At 35.2% G+C, this 12,500-nt stretch overlaps 2 protein-coding genes across 2 annotated transcripts in view; both read right to left on the bottom strand.

Moving 5' to 3' along the window:
* Positions 1-144, bottom strand: part of LOC119578479 (zinc finger protein OZF-like) — a 7,780-nt gene extending 7,636 nt beyond the window's left edge. The window contains exon 1 of the mRNA XM_037926056.1: positions 1-144. This exon is cut by the window's left edge and continues 292 nt beyond it. Within this exon, the coding sequence (XP_037781984.1) occupies positions 1-144 (144 nt within the window).
* A 3,031-nt stretch (positions 145-3,175) lies between these two features.
* Positions 3,176-12,500, bottom strand: part of LOC119578478 (gastrula zinc finger protein XlCGF8.2DB-like) — a 20,726-nt gene continuing 11,401 nt past the window's right edge. Inside the window, exons 2-6 of the mRNA XM_037926055.1 lie at positions 9,591-9,766; positions 6,119-6,339; positions 3,996-4,098; positions 3,362-3,488; positions 3,176-3,216 (exon numbers count right to left, since the gene is read on the bottom strand). Coding sequence (XP_037781983.1) covers positions 3,176-3,216; positions 3,362-3,488; positions 3,996-4,098; positions 6,119-6,339; positions 9,591-9,766 — 668 coding nt within the window. The remainder of the gene's footprint in view (positions 3,217-3,361; positions 3,489-3,995; positions 4,099-6,118; positions 6,340-9,590; positions 9,767-12,500) is intronic.

Below are 12,500 nucleotides of genomic sequence, written 5' to 3'. Positions count from 1 at the left end.
CCTGCCGCAGGTGTCGCATCCGAAGGGCCTGACCACCGCGTGGACATTCTTGTGAATCAACAGATGTCCCTTTTGGCCGAACACTTTGCCGCACACGTGGCACCTGAACGACCTTTCAGCGGCGGTATGGGATTTGCGACTCATCTTGGAATCTCGAAAACAACTAATAACTTTGTGTCTGATCTGGAACTTATATAGGGAGCTTTCACATGAACCTCCACTGAGGAATGGGAACGCGGCCAGGAGCAAGGTACTGTTAGGGGAACTCGGTTTTGACAGGGAGGTGATAATCGTTCTCCTAAAACAAGAAAGAGAGAGGGAGAGAGAGCATATTCTCGAAGAGGAAGGAAAATGAGCATACATTTTACAAAAAAATATATGCATATAACGTTCGCAAAGGAATTTTAGCGTCACCTGATTCCTTGGGTATTGTGTGTGTCATTTTTTAATCTGTATCATTGTACAAAACGACATTTAAGATAAGAATTATATTCATTACACACGTTAAAAGATCTGGCGATTTGTGCTGCTGTGTAATACAATCTAGCTATTTTCTCAAGTGACCTAAATTAATTTGACGCTGAAATTCCTGTTCGCAGTTAAGAATTGCAGTTGTCATGATATTCAACGAAAGGCTATATGAAGATAAAATCCAGGTATCTCACTTTTCAATAACTCCAGTCTGTGTCCAGTGAGATTTTTATATTACTGTCAGGAAAGTAGAAATTCCTCGAGTTTCGTGTTTGTGATGGGAATGAAATTCAGTTTGTATTCCTAACACTTCACCACAGTCAGCAGGGAAAGAGGGCGAATTCACTGAGTTTATGCTACACAGAACAGCTTTCCGACGGAAATTTCTAGGCTGACTTGTCGTTTTTTTGTGTGTTCAATAGTATCTTCAACTTTTTTTTTTATCTCCCGTGTGGATTCACCTTTTATAAAGATACTATAATTCATAATATCATTGCTATTACCAGAATGTATTTTATTTCTCAAAACTCGAAGAAGATCGGTAGCAAAGAGGCTGTCAGAGTTATTATTAGGCATAATGCGCTCTTTCTATGCAACAGGCGCGTCTTTCCCCGGTGATAAACATTAAAGAAAGAGCATTTTATATATACTCCATGTCATTTATATTTTGTTAGCGAGGAATTAGCAAGCTTTGTCGACATGAACACACGCAGGCGCACGCATACATACGCAATGCACGCCTGCGGACACAAACACATAATTATTGCGCGATTTTTATTAACCAATTAAGGCAGTTTTCTCGAGGATTTTGATAATAATAATAATAATAATAATAATAATAATAATAATAATAATAATGATAATGATAATAATGATAATAACAGCAACAATAATAATTATGATACTAATGATGATAATGATAATAATGATGATAATGATAATAATGATGATAATGATGATAATGATGATAATGATGATAATGATGATAATGATATAATGATATATATGATAATAATGAGATAATGATATAATGATATAATGATATGATAATGATAATAATGAGATAATGATAATAAATGATGATAATGATGATATGATGATAATGATGATAATGATGTAATGATGATATGATAATGACAATGATATAATGATGATAATGATATAATGATATAATGATGATAATGATATAAGATATGATAATAATGATATAATGATAATAATGATGATAATGATATAATGATATATGATAATAATGTAATAAAAAAATATGATAATGATAAATGATGATAATGTAATAATATTAAATGATAATACATGATAATGACTATATGACTGAAATATAATAACATATAATTATAATAACGATATATAACAAGTTAAAGCAAGTTTCATGATATAATGTGATAATAATAATAATAATAATAAAATAATATAATTATTAATATATAATAATAATATGATAATAATGGATAATGATGATAATATGATAATGATATATGATACTGATAATAATAATGATGATAATGATGATAAATGATGATAATGATGATAATGATGATAATGATCATAATGATGATAATGATGATAATGATATAATGATAATATGATAATAATGATAATAATGATAATAATGATAATAATGATAATAATGATAATAATTGTAAGAATGATCATAAGGGTAATAATGATGATGATAGTAGTAGTAATAATAATAATAATAATAATAATAATAATAATAACAATAACAATAACAATAACAATAACAATAACAATAACAATAACAATAACAATAACAATAACAATAACAATAACAATAACAATAACATACACAATAACATACACAATAACAATAATAATAATGAATGTAATAAAAAAATCGTTAAATATGAGATGATAACAAGAACGATTATAACAGTAAAACTGATAATAATAATAATAATAATGTTCATAATACTGATAACACCATTAACAATAGTGACAGAATGAAATAATTAACATCGTATTAAATTAGCCTGTTTCTTTATTGTCTAGCGATGATAATTAAGAGGACTAAAAAAAAAAAAAAAAAAAAGGTAACACCGGCACTCTCCGTGGAAAGGAACTGGGGACCCTACCACGTACTCACTCCAAGAGCATCACAACATGAAAACTACAATCAAGTATCATGCTGTGACCACGGCGGCTCAGACATGAACCTACCGTTAAAAGAAGAAGAATGAATTAACGAACATCATGAATCATGAATTTTAAATGAAGTGATGCATTGATCATATGTAATGTGGACAAAACAAAAAGGCTAAAAATGTTACTGGTACGTAAATTGGTTGAATAAATGATTTGATACATTTCGTGCTAATTGGATATCTAGAGATAGCTGTCAGGCGTTTTGTGATGAAATAGATGTAGGAACTTATGTCGGCTTCGTTTTCCAGGGATTTGAAGAATTACATGTTCTTCGAATATGACATGAGTGAGAGAAGTGTATCATCCATGGGTCATGGATATCATCCCTTGCTAAAGAGAAATGGACGAATTGTAAAAATAGATCCTCAAACAGCAGGGTGAGGAACCTTGAATAACTACCGATTTTTTTTCAGTATATAATACTATTAAGAAAAAAACGATTACCAATTCTTTTATTGTTGTTGTTGTTATTCTTAATATGTTTATTTTATTGTTATTGTTTATTTTCTGGACTTGTCATTCAGTCATTTACTTCTTGTATCTTAGTAAGGTTAGCAATAACTATGAAAGAGTTTGGTATAATACAATTACCAAAGGTATTTTATCTCTTTCCTTTCATTCTCCCGCTTTCTTCGCGACAGATGGCACCGTAAGGAAGATCTCCTTGAAGCGCCTGCCAGCAGGTGTCGCATCCGAAGGGCCTGACCTCCGCGTGGACATGCTTTGCCGCACACGTGGTACCTGAACGACTTGTTGATCATCTTGGAATCTCGGAAACAACTCATATGACTTTCTGTCTGATCTGAGAGTTCTATAGGGAGTTTCACGTGACCCTGTGGGGTGGGAATGCGGCCTGGAATAAATCATCGGTCTTTTTTGGAAAAATAATCCATCAGTTCCATGAGTGACATTCATTTAACGGAAGAGAGACAAAGGGAGAATAGTTTAAAATGCCCAAAACATGTTTTTGATTATTTTGGTCTTAGCTTTGCGTGAGAATCTAATATTCATTTAAGAAGAAACTGCCATAATATCAACTGAAACAATGTTTGTGTTCACTTTACTCTTTCTTTATATTTCTATTCTGATTTCCCATTGTTTCTCTTGCCCGGAGCTAAGGCATAATTACACCAAACTTGCTGTTAATGCACTCTCTCTATGTCACAAGCGCGTCCACGCGGCATATGAGAACATTAAAGAGAGAGCATTTTACAACAATGCTAACGACAAGCATAAACTTGCATGGTTTACACACTCCCTATCAATTGTTTTTGTTAGCGAGGAATTAGCATTCTTTGTCGACTGAAGTTGTGCACACACATAACATACACAATACTCACATGGATACACATCCAACTTCGGGGTGGCGGACCCTCCATGTCATATTTCCCCGACAGCGCAAAAATAACATTTTCGTTTAAGAATAATTTAATAGCTGAAATTCTAAATCGAGACAGATCAGGGGTGAAAATTCACGTTTCAGAGAAACATTCAGGTGTCATAACAAAAAAGATATACATGATTTGATATATTATTTGCTTCATTCATTATTGAACATTCTTGTGAATTATCAGATTTCATTTGGCCGAAAACTTTGCCGCACACGAGGACGACCTTTGGATGTAGTATGGGACTTGTGAATCATCTTGGAATCTCGAAAACAAATGATGACTTTTTGTCTGATCTGAAACTTATATAGGGAATTTTCCCGTGAACCTGAGGGGTGGGATTAACAAGGCACTGTGATGGGAACTCGGTCAGGTCAGGTAAAATCATATATCACAGTGATAGTCATTCTCCAGAATAGTGAAAAAGCGAATATTTTGAAATGTCAAAAAGTTCTTATTTCGTTCTCAGCTTTACGTGAGAATCTCGGAATATACTCTTATTTAAGAAGAAACACTGCCAAAATATGAAAACGAACGTCTTCGCTTTGTATACGCATTGCGGAATTAGTGTTTTTTTTTATCGTTCTGATTTCGGTTCTGTTTGTTCTCGTGTTTGACGGGGCCTGGGATAAGGCACTGTGAGAGGATGTCGGTATAGTTAAGAAAAGTCATAATCCTTCTGTGGAAGAAAGATATAGTTCTCTTACTTTTGCGTAAGAATCTTGGAATACAGGGAACCACATTTCCTCAGCAGCACAAAATAATAGATTTCCATTAGCAATTAATATTTTCTGTTGTCACATATTGTCGATACGCTTGTAGATCACATACAAGATCCTCATTCAACAAAAAAATGAGTTCGTAGAAATAAGTCCATGATAAAGTGAAGTTTACCTTTTGTTGTTTAAATAAATCAATTCATAAACACGATCAGAAGTTACAAACGATTTTCAAAGCACCAGTAGCTATTCCTTATTAATATCGAAAGACAAAGATAATACTCCAACGTTTAAATAAGCATTCATGTGTGTGTGTATGTGTGTATGTGCGTGCGTGTGTGCATGCGTGTGCGTGTTCATGCGTCTGTGGGTGTGCACATATACTGCACATATATACTCTACATACTTTATAAAATGTTGACATGATATCAAATTCTTCAAGACGCCATTCAATGTTATTTATTACTTACGTTAAAAGCCCTTGCTTTAGGTACTATTGTCTAATACACTAGCACCTTTCTCAAATGATGTAAACTCATTTAACTGTTATCTCTATTCGCATTTATGAAATTATATTCACCAAAAATGTTATATAACATTTTCTATCATATGTCAGGAAAGGCTTGATGATGATCGAAACTGCTGTGTCACTCTTCAATAACTGTAGTCTGAGTATAGTGGAATATTTATATTACAGCCATGAAAGTAGAAATTCCTTTCGTGTGTGTGATGGGAATGAAATTCAGTTTGTATTCCTAACACTTCACCAACGTACAGGCAGCAGGGAAAGAGGGAGGATTTATGAAGTTCAGGGTACACGGAACAGCTGTCTAACCGGCTTTTCTAAGTTCACAGTTGTCGTTTTTAATGTCCAATAGTAACATCGACTTTTGCCGTATCTCCCATTTGCAGCGTAAAAATAACGTCTGATTTTTAAGAATAATAAAATAACTGAAGCTCTAAGTCGAGATAGATCATTCCCGTTCTCTTCCAATCAAGAATCGATATTGGTCTTGATTTCGTTTGTCTCTAAAAAAATAAAACATACATTTAGGTGTTAAATATATACATGTGTATATATATATATATATATATATATATATATATATATATATATATATATATATATATATATATATATATATATATATATTTATATATATATATTTTTTTTTTTTCTGAAATATAAACATACAATCGGGTGTTATAACAAAAAGAAATTTAGATTTGCATTATATCTTATAATTTATTTAAGCGTACTACTTTATCGCTATTTCCCTCCCGAGAATATGTTGGACATTCAGGTATTCCATCAGCTTGAAAATCCGTCTGGACTGTAATCCGCAGACCTTTCACCTGAGGGAGGTCTCAGCGAGAGTCCCTCGCTGGGACGCCTCTCTCCGCCGACACCTTTTGAGGGCAGCCAGCCTCTGCCTGTGCATCACGACGTGTTTCACCAAATGAGCTTTTTGCACGAAGAACTTCCTGCAGATGCCGCATCCGAAGGGCTTTTCGTTGGTGTGCAAGACCGAGTACCGAAGGAGGTTCCCCTTTTGAGTGAAGCGCCTGCCGCAGGTGTCGCATCCGAAGGGCTGCACACATGGCACCTGAGTGTCTTGTGGGCGGCGGTATGGGACTTTTGAACCATTTTGGAATCTGATGACTTTCTGTCTGATCTGAAACTTATATAGGGAGTTTTCACATGACTCTGAGGGGAACTTGGTCTTGTTAGATAAAATCATATATCACAGTGATAATCATTCACTGGAAGAGAGAGGAAAAGAGAATAGTTTAAAATGTCAAAGCTTTGCGCGAGAATCTTGGAATATACTCTTATTAAAAAACAAAATGCTGACATAATATGAATTGAAAACGAACGTTTTCACTTCTGTTTTTATTCACGTTTACTCTTTCTTTATCTCATGTTTGACGCGGCCTGGAATAAGACGCTGTGAGAGGAAGTCGATCTTGTTAAGAAAAGTTATCTGTCACTTCCGTAAGTGATAATCCTTTTCTGGAAGAGAGAGAAAGAATAGTTCTTACTTTTGCCTAAGAATCTTGGAATGTACCGACTGTAAACACACCCATTAGAATAGAAAAAACGGAGAACGAATGTTTTCGCTTAATATTATAGCAACGTATATGTAAAGGTTAGTGTACACGTAGTGTTTTAGTTTGGTTTCACTCTAACTTTTGCTGCCTTTTTATTCTGGTTTTCGTTATCGATTCAAAATTACAAAATATCTTATAATATGGTGAATCACATTATCACATTACCTCAGCACAAAAAGGATAAATTTCCATGAGCAATAAATATGTTTCTATAATAAAAAATAAAAAAAAATCTTGCAGGTGTAGTCAGTGTTGAGTTCGCAAAAAATAGTTTTCCTTCATAAACACGATCGGAAGCTACAAACGACTTTCAAGACACCAGTAGCCATTTCTTATCAATATAATATAAAGATGAAGGTGATAATACTCCAACGTTTAAATAAGCGTTCATATGTGTCTGAGTGTGTGTGTGTGTGTGTGTGTGTGTGTGTGTGTGTGTGTGTGTGTGTGTGTGTGTGTGTGTGTGTGTGTGTGTGTGCACGCACGTTCATGCATACATCGTGTGTGTGTGTGTGTGTGTGTTCATATATATTCTATATACCTTATAAAATGTTGACTTGATATCACTTTTTTCAAGACAAAAATGATAATCATTACTTACGTATGCGGTATGCACTATTGTGTAATTCACTAGCAACGGTGTCAAATGACCTAAACTCATTTAACTGAAATCTCTATTCGCATTTTTATGAATTGCTGACGTCATGAAATTCAGCGAATATATTATGTAACAAGAATCAACCACCCATCCGATATTATCAGGCAAATCTTGAAGATAAAATCCATTAGGATTTCGAAACCTGTGTCACTTTTCCATAACTATGGCCCGTGTACAGTGGAATTTTTATATTACTGCCTGGGAAACAGAAATTCCTCGAGCTTCGCGTGTGTGATGGGAATGAAATTAAGTTTATATTCGTAACACTTCACCACCGTACAGTCAGCAGGGAAAGAGGGGGAATTCATTGAGTCCATGGTGCATGGAACAGCTTTCTAACAGGTTTTTCCAAGTTGTCTTTTTTTTTCTCTCTCTCTCTTTTCTTTTCTTTTTATGTGTAATGGTAACTTCGACTTTTGTTGTATCTCCCATTTGCATTCACATTTAAAAAGATAATATTACAGATAAAATTACTGATATTACCAATAAGTATTACGTTTTTTTTTTTTACAATTACCGTGGCATCGAAAAAAAAAAAAAAAAAAAATTGAACTAACATCTATGGAAAATCGGAAATAAAAAAAAAATCCCTCAAAGCGAAATTCTCATAACTGGTTGATTGTCACCCTGCACAAACCTGAAAAGTGTAACGTAATAAAGCGGAAAATATAACTTCAAAGGTAAGTGTTACAATACTGTGTTGTAAGTGCAGAAGAATATGGGACAGGTGAGCTACGACTTAATTACACCCAAATTGCTGGTAATGTGTTCTTTCTATGCTGCACTCGTCCACAGGGCATACAGTATATCCCGGTGAGAACATTTGAGACACAGCATTTTGCATTCATGCCAACGAGAAGGATAAACTTGTATGCTTATACACACCATCTAGTTTTGTTAGGGAGGAATTAACAAGCTATGTCGACAAGAACATTAAAAGAGGGTGTGTGTGTGTTTATTCACACACACACACACAGCCTTTAAACGAGAGACTTTTATTAACTAATCCGAAGGGCCTGCCCTCCGCGTGGACATTCTTTTATTAATTAAAGCTCATCACGTAAAGACATTTCCCGCGCCGTTTGATTCCCGCGTCCAACTTCGTCTCCACGTCTTGCAGCTTCCACGACGGCAAACGATTCCTCTCTGGGTTAAACTCCGGAGAATTCCCGATGCGAAGAGCTCTGCATGCTTCTGTTCGGAAGGATGCTCGCAGGAAAGTTCATGGAGTCTCTCTCCCCCATCCTTTCTCTCTCGTCCCTCTCTTGAGCCCTTTATATATACATATATATATATATATATATATATATATATATATATATATATATATATATATATATATATATATGTATATATATATATATATATATATATATATATATATATATATATATATATATATATATATGTATGTATGTATGTATATATATGTATATGTATGTGTGTTTATTTATGCCCTATATATGAATATATGTGTGTGTGTGTATACATACATGCATGATAATGATAATTGTTACAAATTGCTAATAATAATAATAGTAATATATCGTGTAACAGGACATGTTTCACCAAATGAGTATTCTTGCTAAGTGAATTTCATATCTAATATTTCTCCACTGGTATCACAACTATCTTGTCTAACGAATTTACCAGGAGATAGGGTGGTTTATTCTGTCGCTATTTGCCTTCCCTCCTAAGACGTGTCTCACCAAATGAGCCTTTTGCACGATGTCTTTAAACCTCTTTAAATGCATTCTACGAAATTAGTATACTTATTACGAAAAAGAAATATCCATTTGAATTTCGTTGTATAATTCATTTCATTCAGTGTACTACTTTGTTGTTATTTCCCTTGCCTTCCGAGAATATGTTGGATCTTCAGGTGTTCCATCAGCTTGAAAATCCGCCTGAATTGTAATTTGCAGACCTTGCACCTGAGGGAGGTTTCCTTGGCCTCAGAGGAAGACCCTCGCTCGGACGCCTTCTTCCGCCGACAGCCTCTGCCTGAGCACCACGTCGTGTTTCACCAAATGAGCCTTTTGTACAAAGGATGCAGATGCCGCATCCGAAGGGCTTTTCGTTGGTGTGCAAAACCGAGTGCCGAAGGAGGTTCCCCTTCTGAGTGAAGCGCCTGCCGCAGGTGTTGCATCCGAAGGGCCTGACCTCCGCGCGGACATTCTTATGAATTATCAGATGGCCCTTTTGGCCGAACACTTTGCCGCACACGAGGCACCTGAAGGGGTGGTATGGGACTTGTGAATCATCTTGGAATCTCGGAAAACAACTCATGACTTTCTGTAAGGATAAGTCCGATATGCGAAGCTTAGCCTCGCCCGGCCTGTGTCGACTAATGCCGACTCGCTCACGTGTGTCAGCTGGTGCTGACTCGCCTGTACCTATTCCTTACCCGCCGCGGTGCCCAGCCACAGCAGTAACCTCCGGGCGACAATTGCAACTTATCGCGCCTGGGCGGTATGTGAACCCCCGACCTTGTGGAGTGGGAACGCGGCCTGAAATAAGTCACTGTGAAAATGCTAGGGGAAAAATCTCTTCTAGTAATGATAATATTTTTCCTGAAATGAGAAACGGGAAATAGTTTAAAATGCCAAGCCGAAACCTTTATTTCATTCTTAGCTTTGACATGTACCGGCGTTAAACTTTCTCTTGCTTAAAAAGAAACATGAACTGAAAGCGAACGATTACAGATTACAGGTAGTTTCTTTTCAGTTATGTGTATACTTTATGGTGTTTGTGTTAACGTATAATCTTTATTTCTATCCTGGTTTCCCATTGTTTCTTTTGCTCGGGACAGATGAGCTTAGACTTAATTACACCAAAATTACTCGTAATGCACTCTTCCTGTGCCACAAGCTGTCCACGAGGCATCTTTTCCCAATGAGAACTTTTAAAAAATTGACATCAATGCTCGCGAGAAGCATAAACGTATGATTTATACATTCCATATCACTTATTCTTGTCAGCGGGGAATTCGCAAGATCTGCCGACAAGAACAGCAAAAAAGATGTGAGCAGATATCCTGCATACACACACACACGCTAGACAAGCATATAAGAAAACACGAATTGAAATCAACCTCTTCTTCCAAGGCACCAGCTTAAATATAAAGGAAAACAGTGTCATCCCGACATCACTCGTGTTCCTGCCTTTAGACACCAAATCGGTCTCGTTTCCTAAGGCAAAGGTGTGGCTGATAAGCCTTGTAAGCCTTTCTGCTGTCGGAATTTTTTAATATATCTTGGTGTATTTTCTGGTTCTTGATGTGGAATTAAATCGTACTTCTGCATAATTTGGGAACATCATCGTTTACGTTATTAAACCGTTCTAGGATTTTTAAAAATGGGGTTCATGATATATTCATTTCAGGAATAAAAGACGGGGTGTTACTTTGAGAAGAATAGAAACTTTAAATCCGAGCGCGCGCGCGCGGTGTGTGTGTGCGTGTGTGTATATAGATACATAAACACATTGATAAATATATACATATACACATGCGCACACATACACACACACACACACATACACACACACACACACACACACACACACACACACACACACACACACACACACACACACACACACACCACACACAACACACACACACACACACACACATGCACACATGCATAGATACACCCCACACACACACGCACCACACACACACACACACCAACACACACAAATATATATATATATATATATATATATATATATATATATATATATATATATATATATATATATATACATAATATATATATATATATATATATATATATATATATATATATATATATATAGTGTATATATATATATATATATATATATATATATATATATATATATATGTATATATATATGCATATATATATATATATATATATATATATATATATATATATCTTCTTCCTTTAACGGAGTGAGAGGGAGTGAGAGTGGGAGTGAGACTGAGAGTTAGGGTGAGAATGAGAAAGAGAGGGGGGGGAGGGGAGAGAAGATAGACAGAGAGATTGATATTCATATATTTATATCAAATGAATATTTTCATACCAGTTACCGCCTCGTTTTGGGTTGCCTTTCACCACGATTACAATTGTTTGTTTTTTTTCAATTTGCAAATTCTATTGCCCAATGCAGATTAATAATTCGCTAACCTTTGCAATATTTTTTTCTTTTTTCAATGTTTATTTGCAGTAAGAGGAATACTTTTATGTTTGCTTACTCGTGTAATTTCTACCTTGCATCAGCTCTTCGCAACATTCAACTAAAGAGATGTAAATTTACTAGAGCAGACTGAAATACATTTTATCACACGACGCCTCGCTATGGCATCTGTTGTCTGGTGAAATACACTCGACACGGAACGAACATGGTTGATATTATTATGATTATAAATAGATTTCCTAGTGTCTGCAATTCCCCAGTGCCTAAAATAGAAACTGGTAGGTAAAAAAATAATAATAAGTTCGTTTATAATTATATAAATGACAGAATGATAAAGCTGAATAACAGATAGAATAAAGTGACTGGACACACAGGTGAATAAATAAACAAAATGTAATAAATAAGAGAAAAACGCGTAATAGAAAATATGAATATAAATGATTCATCATTAAACATCATTAAATCGACGATGAATGCAAGTCTGGATTGCAAGAAAGACGCAAATATACTTTGTTTGTGGTGTATTGTTACAGCCTATGACCTCCTTGTATTGCACGCACGAGGCGGAGGAAAGGACTCAAGTATATAAATAAATGAGGTTACGAAGGACTTCATCCTTTTGCATTTGATTAATTTCACTTCAGTTGTTGGCACAAGATTACGTCGTTGTTTAAAGTGAATTTATAATGATATTCGTGTTTTTTGTACAAGGATTCTGTTGTATATGCTAAAGTAAAGAACAGACACGCTGTTTGACGGAAAATGCCTGACAGAACAAGTCCG

This window comes from Penaeus monodon, chromosome 11 (genome assembly GCF_015228065.2).
Source record: "Penaeus monodon isolate SGIC_2016 chromosome 11, NSTDA_Pmon_1, whole genome shotgun sequence".
Lineage (NCBI taxonomy): Eukaryota > Metazoa > Arthropoda > Malacostraca > Decapoda > Penaeidae > Penaeus > Penaeus monodon.
The sequence above is the reverse complement of the archived record's forward strand: the minus strand, read 5'-3'. Positions and strand labels throughout refer to the sequence as shown.